Source organism: Carcharodon carcharias, assembly GCF_017639515.1.
Source record: "Carcharodon carcharias isolate sCarCar2 chromosome 40 unlocalized genomic scaffold, sCarCar2.pri SUPER_40_unloc_9, whole genome shotgun sequence".
Taxonomy (NCBI): Eukaryota; Metazoa; Chordata; class Chondrichthyes; order Lamniformes; family Lamnidae; genus Carcharodon; species Carcharodon carcharias.
Window position 1 is genome coordinate 190,914 of NW_024470863.1, and position 22,250 is coordinate 213,163.

Genomic DNA, 22,250 nt, shown 5'->3' on the forward strand with positions numbered 1-22,250 from the left:
ACAGACGGAGAGAGACAGACAGACAGGGGTGTGGCGGGGGGGGGGGCGATGGGGAGACGGACGGTACCTGTCTGGTCGCTGCTCTCCAAGTTCTCGTTGAGTTGGCCACTCTGTCCGGGACTCGAGATGTTGCTCATCTCCTCACCGTCCACTGAGGACCAGGCGATGAGGGTGGCTTCAGATATTGCAAACTGCTTCATTACTCCTGTAGGGGGCAGAGCGGAGTGAGAGCCTCCCTCACTCCCTCACTCAACCTCCCTCACTCACCCTCCCTCACTCACCCTCCCTCACTCTCCCTCACTCACCCTCCCACACTCACCCTCCCTCACTCACCCTCCCTCACTCACCCTCCCTCCCTCACCCTCCCTCACCCTCCCTCACTCACCCTCCCTCACCCTCCCTCACTCACTCACCCTCCCTCACTCACCATCCCACACTCACCCTCCCTCACTCACCCTCCCACACTCACCCTCCCACACTCACCCTCCCACACTCACCCTCCCACACTCACCCTCCCACACTCACCCTCCCACACTCACACTCTCTCACTCACCCTCCCACACTCACCCTCCCTCACTAACCCACCCTCACCCTCCCTCACTCACCCACCCTCACTAACCCTCCCTCACCCTCCCTCACTCACTCACCCTCCCTCACTCACCCTCCCTCACGCACCCTCCCTCACTCACCCTCCCTCACTCCCTCACTGAGGACCAGGCGATGAGGGTGACTTCAGATATAGCAAACTGCTTCATTACTCCTGTAGGGGGCAGAGCGGAGTGAGAGCCTCCATCACTCCCTCACTCACCCTCCCTCACTCACACTCCCTCACTCACCTTCCCTCACTCACCCTCCCTCGCTCACCCTCCCTCGCTCAGCCTCCCTCATTCACACTCCCAGCTCAGCCTCCCTCGCTCACCCTCCTTCGCTCACCCTCCCAGCTCAGCCTCCCTCGCTCACCCTCCCTCGCTCACCCTACCTCACTCATCCTCCCTCACCCTCCCTCACTGAGGACCAGGCAATGAGGGTGGTTTCAGATATAGCAAACTGCTTCATTACTCCTGTAGGGGGCAGAGCGGAGTGAGAGCCTTCGTCACTCCCTCACTCACCCTCTCTCACTCACCCACCCACACTCACCCTCCCTCACTCACCCTCCCTCACTCACCCTCCCTCCCTCACCCTCCCTCACTCCCTCACTGAGGACCAGGCGATGAGGGTGGCTTCAGATATAGCAAACTGCTTCATTACTCCTGTAGGGGGCAGAGCGGAGTGAGAGCCTCCATCACTCCCTCACTCACCCTCCCTCACTCACACTCCCTCACTCACCTTCCCTCACTCACCCTCCCTCGCTCACCCTCCCTCGCTCAGCCTCCCTCATTCACACTCCCAGCTCAGCCTCCCTCGCTCACCCTCCTTCGCTCACCCTCCCAGCTCAGCCTCCCTCGCTCACCCTCCCTCGCTCACCCTACCTCACTCATCCTCCCTCACCCTCCCTCACTGAGGACCAGGCAATGAGGGTGGTTTCAGATATAGCAAACTGCTTCATTACTCCTGTAGGGGGCAGAGCGGAGTGAGAGCCTTCGTCACTCCCTCACTCACCCTCCCTCACTCACCCTCCCACACTCACCCTCCCTCACTCACCCTCCCTCACTCACCCTCCCTCCCTCACCCTCCCTCACTCACCCTCCCTCACCCTCCCTCACTCACTCACCCTCCCTCACTCACCATCCCACACTCACCCTTCCTCACTCACCCTCCCACACTCACCCTCCCACACTCACCCTCCCACACTCACCCTCCCACACTCACCCTCCAACACTCACCCTCCAACACTCACCCTCCCACACTCACCCTCCCACACTCACCCTCCCACACTCACCCTCCCACACTCACACTCTCTCACTCACCCTCCCACACTCACCCTCCCTCACTAACCCACCCTCACCCTCCCTCACCCTCCCTCACTAACCCTCCCTCACCCTCCCTCACTCACTCACCCTCCCTCACTCACCCTCCCTCACGCACCCTCCCTCACTCACCCTCCCTCACTCCCTCACTGAGGACCAGGCGATGAGGGTGACTTCAGATATAGCAAACTGCTTCATTACTCCTGTAGGGGGCAGAGCGGAGTGAGAGCCTCCATCACTCCCTCACTCACCCTCCCTCACTCACACTCCCTCACTCACCTTCCCTCACTCACCCTCCCTCGCTCACCCTCCCTCGCTCAGCCTCCCTCATTCACACTCCCAGCTCAGCCTCCCTCGCTCACCCTCCTTCGCTCACCCTCCCAGCTCAGCCTCCCTCGCTCACCCTCCCTCGCTCACCCTACCTCACTCATCCTCCCTCACCCTCCCTCACTGAGGACCAGGCGATGAGGGTGGCTTCAGATATAGCAAACTGCTTCATTACTCCTGTAGGGGGCAGAGCGGAGTGAGAGCCTCCGTCACTCCCTCACTCATCCTCCCTCACTCACCCTCCCTCACTCACCCTCCCTCACTCACCCTCCCTCACTCACCCTCCCTCACTCAAACCACCCTCACTCAAACCACCCTCACTCAAACCACACTCACTCACCCTCCTTCACTCACCCTCCTTCATTCACCCTCCCTCACTCACCCTCCCTCACTCACCCTCCCTCCCTCACTCACCCTCCCACACTCACCCTCCCTCACACACCCTCCATCAATCACCCTCCCTCAATCACTCTCCCTCACTCACCCTCCCTCGATCACCCTCCCTCACTCACTCACCCTCCCTCCCTCCCTCACTGAGGACCAGGCGATGAGGGTGGCTTCAGATATAGAAAACTGCTTCATTACTCCTGTAGGGGGCAGAGCGGAGTGAGAGCCTCCATCACTCCCTCAATCACCTCCCTCACTCATCCTCCCTCACTCACTCCTCCTCCCTCACTCTCTCCCTTACTCACCCTCCCTCACTCACTCACCCTCCCTCCCTCACCCTCCCTCCCTCACTCTCTCCCTCACTCACCATCCCACACTCACCCTCCCACACTCACCCTCCCACACTCACCCTCCCACACTCACCCTCCCACACTCACCATCCCACACTCACCCTCCCACACTCACCCTCCCACACTCACCCTCCAACACTCACCCTCCTTCACCCTCCCTCACTCACCCTCCCTCACTAACCCTCCTTCACCCTCCCTCACTCACCCTCCCTCACTAACCCTCCCTCACCCTCCCTCACTCACCCTCCCTCACCCTCCCTCCCTCACTCACCCTCCCTCCCTCACCCTCCCTCATGCACCCTCCCTCCCTCACCCTCCCTCACTCACCCTCCCTCCCTCCCTCACTGAGGACCAGGCGATGAGGGTGGCTTCAGGTATAGCAAACTGCTTCATTACTCCTGTAGGGGGCAGAGCGGAGTGAGAGCCTCCATCACTCCTTCACTCACCCTCCCTCACTCACCCTCCCTCACTCACCCTCCCTCAATCACCCACCCTCACACAACCTCCATCAATCACCCTCCCTCACTCATCATCCCTCATTCACCCTACCTCACTCACCCTCCCTCACGCACCCTCCCTCACTCACTCTCTCCCTCACTCACTCTCTCCCTCACTCACCCTCCCACAATCACCCTCCCACACTCACCCTCCCACACTCACCCTCCCTCACTCACCCTCCCTTAAACCTCCCTCACTCAAACCTCCCTCATTCAAACCTCCCTCACTCAAACCTCCCTCACTCAAACCTCCCTCACTCAAACCTCCCTCACTCACCCTCCTTCACTCACCCTCCTTCACTCACCCTCCCTCACTCACTCACCCTCCCTCCCTCCCTCACTGAGGACCAGGCGATGAGGGTGGCTTCAGATATAGCAAACTGCTTCATTACTCCTGTAGGGGGCAGAGCGGAGTGAGAGCCTCCATCACTCCCTCACTCAACCTCCCTCATTCACCCTCCCTCCCTCACTCACCCTCCCTCACTCACCCTCCCTCACACACCCTCCCTCACTCACCCTCCCTCACTCACACTCCCTCACTCACCTTCCCTCACTCACCCTCCCTCACAACCTCCTACACTCAACCTCCCACACTCACCCTCCCTCACTCACCCTCCCTCACTCACCATCCCTCACTCACCCTCCCTCACTCACCCTCCCTTAAACCTCCCTCACTCAAACCTCCCTCACTCAAACCTCCCTCACTCAAACCTCCCTCACTCAAACCTCCCTCACTCAAACCTCCCTCACTCAAACCTCCCTCACTCCCCCTCCCTCACTCCCCCTCCCTCACTCACCCTCCCTCACTCACCCTCCCTCACTCCCTCACTGAGTATCAAGCGATGAGGGAGGCTTCAGATATAGCAAACTGCTTCCTTACTCCTGTAGGGGGCAGAGCGGAGTGAGAGCTTCCGTCACTCCCTCACTCACCCTCCCTCACTCACCCTCCATTACTCACCATCCCTCACACACCCTCCCTCACTCATCCTCCCTCACTCACCCTCCCTCACTCACTCACCCTCTATCACTCACCCTCCCTCACTCACTCACCCTCACTCACACTCCCTCACGCTCCCTCCCTCACGCTCCCTCACTCACTCAACCTCCCTCACTCACTCACCCTCCCTCACTCACACTCCCCCACTCACCCTCCCTCACACACCCTCCCTCAATCAACCCTCTGTCACTAACCATCCATCACTCACACTCCCTCACTCACTTTCCCTCACTCACCACTCTCTAACTCACCCTCCCTCACTCACCCTCCCTCACTCATCCTCCTTCACTCACCCTCCCTCACTCACCCTCCCTCACTCACCCTCCCTCACTGAGGGCCAGGCGATGAGGGTGGCTTCAGATATAGCTAACTGCTTCATTAAACCTGTAGGGCGCAGAGCGGAGTGAGAGCCTCCATCACTCCCTCACTCACCATCCCTCACTCACCCCCTCACTCTCCCCCTCATGCACCCTCCCTTACTCACCCTCTCTCACACACACTCCCTCACTCACCATCCCTCACTCACCCCCTCACTCTCCCCCACACTCATCCTCCCTCACTCACCCTCCCTCACTCACCCTCCCTCACTCACCCTCCCTCACCTCCTTCCCTCACCTCCTTCCCTCACTCACCCTCCCTCACCTCCTTCCCTCACTCACACTCCCTCACTCACACTCCCTCACTCACACTCCCTCACTCACACTCCCTCACTCACACTCCCTCACTCACACTCCCTCACTCACCACTCTCTAACTCACACTCCCTCACTCACCCTCCCTCACTCACCCTCCCTCACTCACCCTCCCTCACTCAGGACCAAGCAATGAGGGTGGCTTCAGATATAGCAAACTGCTTCATTACTCCTGTAGGGGGCAGAGCTGAGTGAGAGCCTCCATCACTCCCTCACTCACCCTCCTTCACTCACCCTCCCTCACTCCCTCACTGAGGACCAGGCGATGAGGGTGGCTTCAGATGTAGCAAACTGCTTCATTACTCCTGTAGGGGGCAGAGCGGAGTGAGAGCCTCTGTCACTCCCTCCCTCACTCACCCTCTGTCCCTCACACTCCCTCACTCACCCTCCCTCACTCACTATTCCTCACTCATCCTCCCTCACTCTCACCCTCACTCACTCACCCACACACTCACCCTCACTCACTCACCCTCACTCACCCTCCCTTACACACCCTCCCTCACTCACCCTCCCTCACTCACCCTCCCTCACTCACCCTCCCTCACTCACCCTCCCTCACTCCCTCACTGAGGACTAGGCGATGAGGGTGGCTTCAGATATAGCAAACTGCTTCATTAATCCTGTAGGGGGCAGAGCGGAGTGAGAGCCTCCGTCACTCCCTCACTCACCCTCCCTCACTCACCCTCCCTCACTCACTCCTCCTCCCTCACTCTCTCCCACACTCACCCTCCAACACTCACCCTCCCAAACTCACCCTCCCACACTCACCCTCCCACACTCACCCTCCCACACTCACCCGCCCTCACTCACCCTCCCTCACTCACCCTCCCTCACTCACCCTCCCTCACTGAGGGCCAGGCGATGAGGGTGGCTTCAGATATAGCAAACTGCTTCATTACTCCTGTAGGGGGCAGAGCGGAGTGAGAGCCTCCATCACTCCCTCACTCACCCTCTCTCACACACACTCCCTCACTCACCATCCCTCACTCACCCCCTCACTCTCCCCCACACTCATCCTCCCTCACTCACCCTCCCTCACTCACCCTCCCTCACCTCCTTCCCTCACCTCCTTCCCTCACTCACCCTCCCTCACCTCCTTCCCTCACTCACACTCCCTCACTCACACTCCCTCACTCACACTCCCTCACTCACACTCCTTCACTCACACTCCCTCACTCACACTCCCTCACTCACACTCCCTCACTCACCACTCTCTAACTCACACTCCCTCACTCACCCTCCCTCACTCACCCTCCCTCACTCAGGACCAAGCAATGAGGGTGGCTTCAGATATAGCAAACTGCTTCATTACTCCTGTAGGGGGCAGAGTGGAGTGAGAGCCTCCGTCACTCCCTCCCTCACCCTCCTTCACTCACCCTCCCTCACTCCCTCACTGAGGACCAGGCGATGAGGGTGGCTTCAGATGTAGCAAACTGCTTCATTACTCCTGTAGGGGGCAGAGCGGAGTGAGAGCCTCCGTCACTCCCTCCCTCACTCACCCTCTGTCACTCACACTCCCTCACTCACCCTCCCTCACTCACTATTCCTCACTCATCCTCCCTCACTCTCACCCTCACTCACTCACCCACACACTCACCCTCACTCACTCACCCTCACTCACCCTCCCTTACACACCCTCCCTCACTCACCCTCCCTCACTCACCCTCCCTCACTCACCCTCCCTCACTCACCCTCCCTCACTCACCCTCCCTCACTCCCTCACTGAGGACTAGGCGATGAGGGTGGCTTCAGATATAGCAAACTGCTTCATTAATCCTGTAGGGGGCAGAGCGGAGTGAGAGCCTCCATCACTCCCTCACTCACCCTCCCTCACTCACCCTCCCTCACTCACTCCTCCTCCCTCACTCTCTCCCACACTCACCCTCCAACACTCACCCTCCCACACTCACCCTCCCACACTCACCCTCCCACACTCACCCTCCCACACTCTTCCTCCAACACTCTTCCTCCAACACTCACCCTCCAACACTCACCCTCCCTCACACACCCTCCATCAATCACCCTCCCTCACTCACCCTCCCTCATTAACAATCCCACACTCACTCACCCTCACACCCTCCCTCACTCACCCTCCCTCACTAACCCTCCCTCACTAACCCTCCCTCACTAACCCTCCCTCACTCAAACCACCATCACTCACCCACCTTCACTCACCCACCTTCACTCACCCTCCTTCACTCACCATCCCTCACTCACCCTCCCTCACCCTCCCTCACTCACTCACCCTCCCTCACTCACCCTCTCTCCCTCCCCCTCCTTCACTCTCTCCCTCACTCACCATCCCACACTCACCCTCCCTCACTCACCCTCACACACTCACCCTCCAACACTCACCCTCCAACACTCACCCTCCAACACTCACCCTCCAACACTCACCCTCTCTCACTCACCCTCTCTCACTCACCCTCCCTCACATACCCTCCCTCACATACCCTCCCTCAATCACCCTCCCTCACTCACCATCCCTCACTCACCCTCCCTCATTAACCCTCCAACACTCACTCACCATCACACCCTCCCTCACTCACCCTCCCTCACTAACCCTCCCTCACAAACCCTCCCTCACTAACCCTCCCTCACTAACCCTCCCTCACTCAAACCTCCCTCACTCAAACCTCCATCACTCAAACCTCCCTCACTCAAACCTCCCTCACTCAAACCTCCCTCACTCACCCTCCTTCACTCACCCTCCTTCACTCACCATCCCTCACTCACCCTCCCTCACCCGCCCTCACTCACTCACCCTCCCTCACTCTCCCTTCCTCCCTCACCCTCCCTCACTCACCCTCCCTCACTCACCCTCCCTCACTCACCCTCCTTCACTCCCTCACTGAGGACCAGGCGATGAGGGTGGTTTCAGATATAGCAAACTGCTTCATTACACCTGTAGGGGGCAGAGTGGAGTGAGAGCCTCCGTCACTCCAAGCCTCACCGTCCCTCACTCACACTCTCTCACTACTACTCCCTCACTCACCCTCCCTCACTCACCCTCCCTCACACAACCTCCATCAATCACCCTCCCTCACTCACCATCCCTCATTCACCCTACCTCACTCACCCTCCCTCACGCACCATCCCTCACTCACCCTCCCTCACACTCCCTACCTCACTGAGGACCAGGCGATGAGGGTGGCTTCAGATATAGCAAACTGCTTCATTACTCCTGTAGGGGGCAGAGCGTAGTGAGAGCCTCCTTCCCTCCCTCACAAACCCTCCCTCCCTCACTCCCCCTCCCTCACTCTCTCCCTCACTCACCCTCCCACAATCACCCTCCCACAATTACCCTCCCTCAGTCACCCTCCCACACTCACCCTCCCTCACTCACCCTCCCTCAAACTTCCCTCACTCAAACCTCCCTCATTAACACTCCTACAAGCACTCACCCTCACTCACCCTCCCTCAATCACCCTCCCTCACTAACCCTCCCTCACTCAAACCTCCCTCACTCAAACCTACCTCACTCAAACCTCCCTCACTCAAACCTCCCTCACTCAAACCTCCCTCACTCACCCTCCTTCACTCACCCTCCTTCACTCACCCTCCCTCACTCACCCTCCCTCACTCACTCACCCTCCCTCCCTCACTCACCCTCCCTCCCTCACTGAGGACCAGGCGATGAGGGTGGCTTCAGATATAGCAAACTGCTTCATTACTCCTGTAGGGGTCAGAGTGGAGTGAGAGCCTCCCTCACTCCCTCACTCACCCTCCCTCACTCACACTCCCTCACTCACCTTCCCTCACTCACCCTCCCTCACTCAACCTCCCACACTCAACCTCCTACACTCAACCTCCCACACTCACCCTCCCTCACTCACCCTCCCTCACTCACCCTCCCTCACTCACCCTCCCTCACTCACCATCCCTCACACACCCTCCCTCACACACCCTCCCTCACTCACCATCCCTCACACACCCTCCATCAATCACCCTCCCTCAATCAACCTCCCTCACTCAGCCTCCCTCACTCACCCTCCCTCACTCAGAACTCCCTCACTCAAACCTCCCTAATTCACCCTCCAACAATCACTCACCCGCACTCACCCTCCCTCACTCACCCTCCCTTAATAACCCTCGCTCAGTCAAACCTCCCTCAGTCAAACCTCCCTCAGTCAAACCTCCCTCAGTCACTCTCCTTCACTCACCCTCCTTCACTCACCATCCCACACCCACCCTCCCTCAATCAACCTCCCTCACTCACCCACCCTCACTCAAAACTCCCTCACTCAAACCTCCCAAATTCACCCTCCAACAATCACTCACCCGCACTCACCCTCCCTCACTCACCCTCCCTTACTAACCCTCGCTCACTCAAACCTACCTCCGTCAAAACTCCCTCAGTCAAACCTCCCTCACTCACTCTCCTTCACTCACCCTCCTTCACTCACCATCCCTCACTCACCTTCCCTCAATCACCCTCAATCACTCACTCACCCTCAATCACTCACTCACCCTCCCTCCCTCACTGAGGATCAGATGATGAGGGTGGCTTCAGATATAGCAAACTGCTTCATTACTCCTGTAGGGGGCAGAGCGGAGTGAGAGCCTCCGTCACTCCCTCACTCATCCTCCCTCACTCACCCTCCCACACTCTCCCTCCCTCACTCACCCTCCCTCACTCACCCTCCCTCCCACACTCACCCTCCCACACTCACCCTCCCACACTCACCCTCCCTAACCCTCCCTCACTCAAACCTCCCTCACTCACCCACCATCACTCACCCTCCTTCACTCACCCTCCTTCACTCACCCTCCTTCACTCACCCTGCCTCACTCACCCTGCCTCACTCACCCTCCCTCACTCACTCACCCTCCCTCACTCAACACCTTCACTCACCCCCTCACTCACCCTCCCTCACTCACCCTCCCTCACTCACCCTCACTCACACCCACCCTCACTCACACCCACCCTCACTCACACCCACCCTCACTCACACCCACCCTCACTCACCCTCCCTCCCTCCCTCACTGAGAACCAGGCGATGAGGGTGGCTTCAGATATAGCAATCTGCTTCATTACTCCTGTAGGGGGCAGAGCGGAGTGAGAGCCTCCATCACTCCCTCACTCACCCTCCCTCACTCACCCTCCCTCCCTCACTCACCCTCCCTCACTCACCCTCCCTCACACACCCTCCCTCACTCAGCCTCCCTCACTCACTCACCCTCCCACACTCAACCTCCCTCACTCAACCTCCCTCACTCAACCTCCCTCACTCACCCTCCATCACTCAACCTCCCTCACTCACCCTCCCTCACACACCCTCCCTCACTCACCCTCCCTCACTCACTCACACTCCCTCACACACCCTCCCTTCCTCACCCTCCCTCACACCCTCACAGAGGGCCAGGCGATGAGGGTGGCTTCAGATATAGCAAACTGCTTCATTACTCCTGTAGGGGGCAGAGCGGAGTGAGAGCCTCCGTCACTCCCTCACTCACCCTCCCTCACTCATCCTCCCTCCCTCACTCACCCTCCCTCACTCACCCTCCCTCACACACCCTCCCTCACTCAGCCTCCCTCACTCACTCACCCTCCCACACTCACCCTCCCACACTCACCCTCCCTCACTCACCCTCCCTCACTCAACCTCCCTCACTCACCCTCCCTCACACACCCTCCCTCACTCACCCTCCCTCACTCAACGTCCCTCACTCACCCTCCCTCACACACCCTCCCTCACTCACTCACACTCCCTCACACACCCTCCCTCCCTCACCCTCCCTCACACCCTCACAGAGGGCCAGGCGATGAGGGTGGCTTCAGATATAGCAAACTGCTTCATTACTCCTGTAGGGGGCAGAGTGGAGTGAAAGCCTCCGTCACTCCCTCACTCACCCTCCCGCACTCACCCTCCCTCACTTACCCTCACTCACCCTCCCTCACTCACTCACCCTCCCTCACTCACACTCCCTCACTCACACTCCCTCACTCACCCTCCCTCACTCACCCTCCCTCATTAACCCTCCAACACTCACTCACCATCACACCCTCCCTCACTCACCCTCCCTCACTAACCCTCCCTCACAAACCCTCCCTCACAAACCCTCCTTCACTAACCCTCCCTCACTCAAACCTCCCTCACTCACACCTCCCTCACTCAAACCTCCCTCACTCACCCTCCTTCACTCACCATCCCTCACTCACCCTTCCTCACCCTCCCTCACTCACTCACCCTCCCTCACTCTCCCTTCCTCCCTCACCCTCCCTCACTCACCCTCCCTCACTCACCCTCCCTCACTCACCCTCCTTTACTCCCTCACTGAGGACCAGGCGATGAGGGTGGTTTCAGATATAGCAAACTGCTTCATTACTCCTGTCGGGGGCAGAGTGGAGTGAGAGCCTCCGTCACTCCAAGCCTCACCGTCCCTCACTCACACTCTCTCACTACTACTCCCTCACTCACCCTCCCTCACTCACCCTCCCTCACACAACCTCCATCAATCACCCTCCCTCACTCACCATCCCTCACTCACCCTCCCTCACGCACCATCCCTCACTCACCCTCCCTCACTCACCCTCCCTCACTCACCCTCCCTCACACTCCCTACCTCACTGAGGACCAGGCGATGAGGGTGGCTTCAGATATAGCAAACTGCTTCATTACTCCTGTAGGGGGCAGTGCGTAGTGAGAGCCTCCTTCCCTCCCTCACAAACCCTCCCTCCCTCACTCCCCCTCCCTCACTCTCTCCCTCACTCACCCTCCCACAATCACCCTCCCACAATTACCCTCCCTCAGTCACCCTCCCACACTCACCCTCCCTCACTCACCCTCCCTCAAACTTCCCTCACTCAAACCTCCCTCATTAACACTCCCACAAACACTCACCCTCACTCACCCTCCCTCAATCACCCTCCCTCACTAACCCTCCCTCACTCAAACCTCCCTCACTCAAACCTCCCTCACTCAAACCTCCCTCACTCACCCTCCTTCACTCACCCTCCTTCACTCACCCTCCCTCACTCACCCTCCCTCACTCACTCACCCTCCCTCACTCACCCTCCCTCCCTCCCTCACTGAGGACCAGGCGATGAGGGTGGCTTCAGATATAGCAAACTGCTTCATTACTCCTGTAGGGGTCAGAGCGGAGTGAGAGCCTCCCTCACTCCCTCACTCACCCTCCCTCACTCACACTCCCTCACTCACCTTCCCTCACTCACCCTCCCTCACTCAACCTCCCACACTCAACCTCCTACACTCAACCTCCCACACTCACCCTCCCTCACTCACCCTCCCTCACTCACCCTCCCTCACTCATCCTCCCTCACTCACCATCCCTCACACACCCTCCCTCACACACCCTCCCTCACTCACCATCCCTCACACATCCTCCATCAATCACCCTCCCTCAATCAACCTCCCTCACTCAGCCTCCCTCACTCACCCTCCCTCACTCAAAACTCCCTCACTCAAACCTCCCTAATTCACCCTCCAACAATCACTCACCCGCACTCACCCTCCAACAATCACCCTCCCTTAATAACCCTCGCTCACTCAAACAACCTCCCTCAGTCAAACCTCCCTCAGTCAAACCTCCCTCAGTCAAACCTCCCTCAGTCAAACCTCCCTCAGTCACTCTCCTTCACTCACCCTCCTTCACTCACCATCCCACACCCACCCTCCCTCAATCAACCTCCCTCACTCACCCACCCTCACTCAAAACTCCCTCACTCAAACCTCCCTAATTCACCCTCCAACAATCACTCACCCGCACTCACCCTCCCTCACTCACCCTCACTCACACCCACCCTCACTCACACCCACCGTCACTCACACCCACCCTCACTCACACCCACCCTCACTCACACCCACCCTCACTCACCCTCCCTCCCTCCCTCACTGAGGACCAGGCGATGAGGGTGGCTTCAGATATAGCAAACTGCTTCATTACTCCTGTAGGGGGCAGAGCGGAGTGAGAGCCTCCGTCACTCCCTCACTCACCCTCCCTTACTCACCCTCCCTCCCTCACTCACCCTCCCTCACTCACCCTCCCTCACACACCCTCCCTCACTCAGCCTCCCTCACTCACTCACCCTCCCACACTCACCCTCCCACACTCAACCTCCCTCACTCAACCTCCCTCACTCACCCTCCCTCACTCAACCTCCCTCACTCACCCTCCCTCACTCACCCTCCCTCACACACCCTCCCTCACTCACCCTCCCTCACTCACTCACACTCCCTCACACACCCTCCCTCCCTCACCCTCCCTCCCTCCCTCACAGAGGGCCAGGCGATGAGGGTGGCTTCAGATATAGCAAACTGCTTCATTACTCCTGTAGGGGGCAGAGCGGAGTGAAAGCCTCCGTCACTCCCTCACTCACCCTCCCTCACTCACTCACCCTCCCTCACTCACACTCCCTCACTCAGACTCCCTCACTCACCCTCCCTCACTCACCCTCCCTCACTCACCCTCCCTCACTCACACTCCCACACTCACACTCCCTCACTCACCCTCCCTCACACACCCTCCCTCACCTCCTTCCCTCACTCACACTCCCTCACTCTCACTCCCTCACTCACCCTCCCTCAATCAACCCTCCCTCACTCACCCTCCCTCACCTCCTTCCCTCACTCACACTCCCTCACTCTCACTCCCTCAGTCACCCACCCTCACTCACCCTCCCTCACTTTCACTCACTCACTCACACTCGCTCACTCACTCGCCTTCCCTCACTCACCCTCCCTCACTCACCCTCCCTCACTCACCCTCCCTCACTCACCCTCCCTCACCTCCTTTCCTCACTCACACTCCCTCACTCTCACTCACTCACTCACCCACCCTCACTCACCCTCCCTCACTTTCACTCACTCACTCACACTCGCTCACTCACTCGCCTTCCCTCACTCACCCTCCCACACACACCCTCCCTCACACACCCTCCCTCACACACCCTCCCTCACACACCCTCCCTCACACACCCTCCCTCACTCAACACTCTGTCGCTCACAGTCCCTCACTCACACTCCCTCACTCACCACTCTGTAACTCACCGTCCCTCACACACCCTCCCTCACTCACTCACCCTCCCTCACTCACCCTCCCTCACACACCCTCCTTCACACACCCTCCTTCACACACCCTCCTTCACACAACCTGCCTCACACAACCTCCCTCACACCCTCCCTTACTGCCCCTCCCTCACTCACCCTCACTCCCTCACCCTCCCTCCCTCACCCTCCCTCACTCACCCTCTAACACTTACCCTCACTCACTCACACTCCCTCAATCTCACTGCCCCACTCACCCTCCCTCACACACCCTCCCTCACTCAACCCTCTGTCACTCATCATCCATCAATCACACTCCCTCATTCACACTCCCTCACTCACCCTCCTTCACACAATCTCCCTCACACACCCACTCTCACACCCTCCCTTACTACCCCTCCCTCACTGCCCCTCCCTCACTGCCCCTCCCTCACTGCCCCTCCCTCACTCACCCTCCCTCACTCACCCTCCCTCACTCCCCCTCCCTCACTCCCCTCCCTCACTCCCCCTCCCTCACACCCCCTCCCTCACTCACCCTCCCTCACTCAACCTCCCTCACTGAGGACCATGCGATGAGGGTGGCTTCAGATATAGCAAACTGCTTCATTACTCCTGTAGGGGGCAGAGCAGAGTGAGACCCTCCGTCACTCCCTCACTCAGCCTCCCTCACTCACCCTCCCTCACTCACCCTCCTTCACACACCCTCCCTCACTCACCCTCCCTCACTCACCCTCCCTCACTCACCCTCCCTCACTCACTCACCCTCTCTCACTCACCCTCCCTCACTCACACTCCCTCACTCACACTCCCTCACTCACCCTCCCTCACTCACCCTTCCTCACTTACCCTCACTCACTCACGCTCCCTCACTCACTCACGCTCCCACACTCAACCTCCCTCACTCACCCTCCCTCACTCAACCTCCCTCACTCACCCTCCCTCACACACCCTCCCTCACTCACCCTCCCTCACTCACTTACACTCCCTCACACACCCTCCCTCCCTCACCCTCCCTCACACCCTCACAGAGGGCCAGGCGATGAGGGTGGCTTCAGATATAGCAAACTGCTTCATTACTCCTGTAGGGGGCAGAGCGGAGTGAAAGCCTCCGTCACTCCCTCACTCACCCTCCCTCACTCACCCTCCCTCACTTACCCTCACTCACTCACCCTCCCTCACTCACACTCCCACACTCACACTCCCCCACTCACCCTCCCTCACACACCCTCCCTCAATCAACCCTCTGTCACTCACCACTCCCTCACTCACCCTCCCTCACTCACCCTCCCTCACTCACCCTCCCTCACCTCCTTCCCTCACTCACACTCCCTCACTCTCACTCCCTCACTCACCCACCCTCACTCACCCTCCCTCACTTTCACTCACTCACTCACACTCGCTCACTCACTCGCCTTCCCTCACTCACCCTCCCTCACTCACCCTCCCTCACTCACCCTCTCTCACCTCCTTCCCTCACTCACACTCCCTCACTCTCACTCACTCACTCACCCACCCTCACTCACCCTCCCTCACTTTCACTCACTCACTCACACTCGCTCACTCACTCGCCTTCCCTCACTCACCCTCCCACACACACCCTCCCTCACACACCCTCCCTCACACACCCTCCCTCACACACCCTCCCTCACACACCCTCCCTCACTCAACACTCTGTCGCTCACAGTCCTTCACTCACACTCCCTCACTCACCACTCTGTAACTCACCGTCCCTCACACACCCTCCCTCACTCACTCACCCTCCCTCACTCCCCCTCCCTCACACACCCTCCTTCACACACCCTCCTTCACACACCCTCCTTCACACACCCTCCTTCACACAACCTGCCTCACACAACCTCCCTCACACCCTCCCTTACTGCCCCTCCCTCACTCACCCTCACTCCCTCACCCTCCCTCACTCACCCTCTAACACTTACCCTCACTCACTCACACTCCCTCAATCTCACTGCCCCACTCACCCTCCCTCACACACCCTCCCTCACTCAACCCTCTGTCACTCATCATCCATCAATCGCACTCCCTCATTCACACTCCCTCACTCACCCTCCTTCACACAATCTCCCTCACACATCCACTCTCACACCCTCCCTTAATACCCCTACCTTACTGCCCCTCCCTCACTCACCCTCCCTCACTCACCCTCCCTCACTCCCCCTCCCTCACTCCCCCTCCCTCACTCCCCCTCCCTCACACCCCCTCCCTCACACCCCCTCCCTCACTCAACCTCCCTCACTGAGGACCAGGCGATGATGGTGGCTTCAGATATAGCAAACTGCTTCATTACTCCTGTAGGGGGCAGAGCAGAGTGAGACCCTCCGTCACTCCCTCACTCAACCTCCCTCACTCACCCTCCCTCACTCACCCTCCTTCACACACCCTCCCTCACTCACCCTCCATCACTCACCCTCCCTCACTCACCCTCCCTCACTCACTCACCCTCTCTCACACTCCCTCACTCACCCTCCCTCCCTCACCCTCCCTCACTTACCCTCACTCACTCACGCTCCCTCACTCACTCACGCTCCCACACTCACACTCCCACACTCACACTCCCCCACTCAACCTCCCTCACACACCCTCCCTCAATCAACCCTCTGTCACTAACCATCCATCACTCACACTCCCTCACTCACACTCCCTCACTCACCACTCTCTAACTCACCCTCCCTCACTCACCCTCCCTCACTCACCCTCCCTCACTCACCCTCCCTCACTCACCCTCCCTCACCTCCTTCCCTCACCTCCTTCCCTCACTCACACTCCCTCACTCTCACTCCCTCACTCACCCTCCCTCACTCACCCTCCTTCACTCACCCTCCTTCACTCCCTCACTGAGGACCAGGCGATGAGGGTGGTTTCAGATATAGCAAACTGCTTCATTACACCTGTAGGGGGCAGAGTGGAGTGAGAGCCTCCGTCACTCCAAGCCTCACCATCCCTCACTCACACTCTCTCACTACTACTCCCTCACTCACCCTCCCTCACTCACCCTCCCTCACACAACCTCCATCAATCACCCTCCCTCACTCACCATCCCTCATTCACCCTACCTCACTCACCCTCCCTCACGCACCATCCCTCACTCACCCTCCCTCACACTCCCTACCTCACTGAGGACCAGGCGATGAGGGTGGCTTCAGATATAGCAAACTGCTTCATTACTCCTGTAGGGGGCAGAGCGTAGTGAGAGCCTCCTTCCCTCCCTCACAAACCCTCCCTCCCTCACTCCCCCTCCCTCACTCTCTCCCTCACTCACCCTCCCACAATCACCCTCCGACAATTACCCTCCCTCAGTCACCCTCCCTCACTCACCCTCCCTCACTCACCCTCCCTCAAACCTCCCTCACTCAAACCTCCCTCATTAACACTCGCACAAACACTCACCCTCACTCACCCTCCCTCAATCACCCTCCCTCACTAACCCTCCCTCACTCAAACCTCCCTCACTCAAACCTCCCTCACTCAAACCTCCCTCACTCAAACCTCCCTCACTCAAACCTCCCTCACTCAAACCTCCCTCACTCACACTCCTTCACTCACCCTCCTTCACTCACCCTCCCTCACTCACCCTCCCTCACTCACTCACCCTCCCTCACTCACTCACCCTCCCTCCCTCACTGAGGACCAGGCGATGAGGGTGGCTTCAGATATAGCAAACTGCTTCATTACTCCTGTAGGGGTCAGAGCGGAGTGAGAGCCTCCCTCACTCCCTCACTCACCCTCCCTCACTCACACTCCCTCACTCACCTTCCCTCACTCACCCTCCCTCACTCAACCTCCCACACTCAACCTCCTACACTCAACCTCCCACACTCACCCTCCCTCACTCACCCTCCCTCACTCACCCTCCCTCACTCATCCTCCCTCACTCACCATCCCTCACACACCCTCCCTCACACACCCTCCCTCACTCACCATCCCTCACACACCCTCCATCAATCACCCTCCCTCAATCAACCTCCCTCACTCAGCCTCCCTCACTCACCCTCCCTCACTCAAAACTCCCTCACTCAAACCTCCCTATTTCACCCTCCAACAATCACTCACCCGCACTCACCCTCCAACAATCACCCTCCCTTAATAACCCTCGCTCACTCAAACCTCCCTCAGTCAAACCTCCCTCAGTCAAACCTCCCTCAGTCAAACCTCCCTCAGTCACTCTCCTTCACTCACCCTCCTTCACTCACCATCCCACACCCACCCTCCCTCAATCAACCTCCCTCACTCACCCACCCTCACTCAAAACTCCCTCACTCAAACCTCCCTAATTCACCCTCCAACAATCACTCACCCGCACTCACCCTCCCTCACTCACCCTCCCTTACTAACCCTCGCTCACTCAAACCTACCTCCATCAAACCTCCCTCAGTCAAACCTCCCTCACTCACTCTCCTTCACTCACCCTCCTTCACTCACCATCCCTCACTCACCCTCCCTCACTCACCCTCCCTCACTCACCCTCACTCACACCCACCCTCACTCACACCCACCGTCACTCACACCCACCGTCACTCACACCCACCCTCACTCACACCCACCCTCACTCACCCTCCCTCCCTCCCTCACTGAGGACCAGGCGATGAGGGTGGCTTCAGATATAGCAAACTGCTTCATTACTCCTGTAGGGGGCAGAGCGGAGTGAGAGCCTCCGTCACTCCCTCACTCACCCTCCCTCACTCACCCTCCCTCCCTCACTCACCCTCCCTCACTCACCCTCCCTCACACACCCTCCCTCACTCAGCCTCCCTCACTCACTCACCCTCCCACACTCAACCTCCCACACTCAACCTCCCTCACTCACCCTCCCTCACTCAACCTCCCTCACTCACCCTCCCTCACTCACCCTCCCTCACACACCCTCCCTCACTCACCCTCCCTCACTCACTCACACTCCCTCACACACCCTCCCTCCCTCACGCTCCCTCACACCCTCACAGAGGGCCAGGCGATGAGGGTGGCTTCAGATATAGCAAACTGCTTCATTACTCCTGTAGGGGGCAGAGCGGAGTGAAAGCCTCCGTCACTCCCTCACTCACCCTCCCACACTCACCCTCCCTCACTTACCCTCACTCACCCTCCCTCACTCACTCACCCTCCCTCACTCACACTCCCTCACTCACACTCCCTCACTCACCCTCCCTCACTTACCCTCACTCACTCACCCTCCCTCACTCACACACCCACACTCACACTCCCTCACTCACACTCCCTCACTCACCCTCCCTCACACACCCTCCCTCACCTCCTTCCCTCACTCACACTCCCTCACTCTCACTCCCTCACTCACCCACCCTCACTCACCCTCCCTCAATCAACCCTCCCTCACTCACCCTCCCTCACCTCCTTCCCTCACTCACACTCCCTCACTCTCTCACTCACTCACCCACCCTCACTCACCCTCCCTCACTTTCACTCACTCACTCACACTCGCTCACTCACTCGCCTTCCCTCACTCACCCTCCCACACACACCCTCCCTCACACACCCTCCCTCACACACCCTCCCTCACACACCCTCCCTCACACACCCTCCCTCACACACCCTCCCTCACTCAACACTCTGTCGCTCACAGTCCCTCACTCACACTCCCTCACTCACCACTCTGTAACTCACCGTCCCTCACACACCCTCCCTCACTCACTCACCCTCCCTCACTCACCCTCCCTCACACACCCTCCTTCACACACCCTCCTTCACACACCCTCCTTCACACACCCTCCTTCACACACCCTCCTTCACACAACCTTCCTCACACAACCTCCCTAACACCCTCCCTCACTGCCCCTCCCTCACTCACCCTCACTCCCTCACCCTCCCTCACTCAACCTCCCTCACTCACCCTCCCTCACTCACCCTCCCTCACACACCCTCCCTCACTCACCCTCCCTCACTCACTCACACTCCCTCACACACCCTCCCTCCCTCACGCTCCCTCACACCCTCACAGAGGGCCAGGCGATGAGGGTGGCTTCAGATATAGCAAACTGCTTCATTACTCCTGTAGGGGGCAGAGCGGAGTGAAAGCCTCCGTCACTCCCTCACTCACCCTCCCACACTCACCCTCCCTCACTTACCCTCACTCACCCTCCCTCACTCACTCACCCTCCCTCACTCACACTCCCTCACTCACACTCCCTCACTCACCCTCCCTCACTTACCCTCACTCACTCACCCTCCCTCACTCACACTCCCACACTCACACTCCCTCACTCACCCTCCCTCACACACCCTCCCTCACACACCCTCCCTCACCTCCTTCCCTCACTCACACTCCCTCACTCTCACTCCCTCACTCACCCACCCTCACTCACCCTCCCTCAATCAACCCTCCCTCACTCACCCTCCCTCACCTCCTTCCCTCACTCACACTCCCTCACTCTCACTCCCTCACTCACCCACCCTCACTCACCCTCCCTCACTTTCACTCACTCACTCACACTCGCTCACTCACTCGCCTTCCCTCACTCACCCTCCCTCACTCACCCTCCCTCACTCACCCTCCCTCACTCACCCTCCCTCACCTCCTTTCCTCACTCACACTCGCTCACTCACTCGCCTTCCCTCACTCACCCTCCCACACACACCCTCCTTCACACACCCTCCCTCACACACCCTCCCTCACACACCCTCCCTCACACACCCTCCCTCACTCAACACTCTGTCGCTCACAGTCCCTCACTCACACTCCCTCACTCACCACTCTGTAACTCACCGTCCCTCACACACCCTCCCTCACTCACTCACCCTCCCTCACTCACCCTCCCTCACTCACCCTCCCTCACACACCCTCCTTCACACACCCTCCTTCACACACCCTCCTTCACACACCCTCCTTCACACACCCTCCTTCACACACCCTCCTTCACACAACCTGCCTCACACAACCTCCCTCACACCCTCCCTTACTGCCCCTCCCTCACTCACCCTCACTCCCTCACCCTCCCTCCCTCACCCTCCCTCACTCACCCTCTAACACTTACCCTCACTCACTCACACTCCCTCAATCTCACTGCCCCACTCACCCTCCCTCACACACCCTCCCTCACTCAACCCTCTGTCACTCATCATCCATCAATCACACTCCCTCATTCACACTCCCTCACTCACCCTCCTTCACACAATCTCCCTCACACACCCACTCTCACACCCTCCCTTACTACCCCTCCCTCACTGCCCCTCCCTCACTGCCCCTCCCTCACTCACCCTCCCTCACTCACCCTCCCTCACTCACCCTCCCTCACTCCCCGTCCCTCACTCCCCCTCCCTCACTCCCCCTCCCTCACACCCCCTCCCTCACTCACCCTCCCTCACTCAACCTCCCTCACTCAACCTCCCTCACTGAGGACCATGCGATGAGGGTGGCTTCAGATATAGCAAACTGCTTCATTACTCCTGTAGGGGGCAGAGCAGAGTGAGACCCTCCGTCACTCCCTCACTCAACCTCCCTCACTCACCCTCCCTCACTCACCCTCCTTCACACACCCTCCCTCACTCACCCTCCCTCACTCACCCTCCCTCACTCACCCTCCCTCACTCACTCACCCTCTCTCACTCACCCTCCCTCACTCACACTCCCTCACTCACACTCCCTCACTCACCCTCCCTCACTCACCCTTCCTCACTTACCCTCACTCACTCACGCTCCCTCACTCACTCACGCTCCCACACTCAACCTCCCTCACTCACCCTCCCTCACTCAACCTCCCTCACTCACCCTCCCTCACACACCCTCCCTCACTCACCCTCCCTCACTCACCCTCCCTCACACCCTCACAGAGGGCCAGGCGATGAGGGTGGCTTCAGATATAGCAAACTGCTTCATTACTCCTGTAGGGGGCAGAGCGGAGTGAAAGCCTCCGTCACTCCCTCACTCACCCTCCCTCACTCACCCTCCCTCACTTACCCTCACTCACCCTCCCTCACTCACTCACCCTCCCTCACTCACACTCCCACACTCACACTCCCCCACTCACCCTCCCTCACACACCCTCCCTCAATCAACCCTCTGTCACTCACCACTCCCTCACTCACCCTCCCTCACTCACCCTCCCTCACTCACCCTCCC

General features: G+C 59.2%; 1 protein-coding gene across 1 annotated transcript in view; it reads right to left on the reverse strand.

Annotated features, from left to right (window-relative positions):
• The window catches only part of LOC121275063 (protein FAM131B-like), a gene marked incomplete at its 3' end in the record, with an annotated part of 120,937 nt that overhangs the window by 15,264 nt on the left and 83,423 nt on the right, over nucleotides 1–22,250 (reverse strand). The window contains exon 5 of the mRNA XM_041182457.1: nucleotides 68–205. Coding sequence (XP_041038391.1) covers nucleotides 68–205 — 138 coding nt within the window. The remainder of the gene's footprint in view (nucleotides 1–67; nucleotides 206–22,250) is intronic.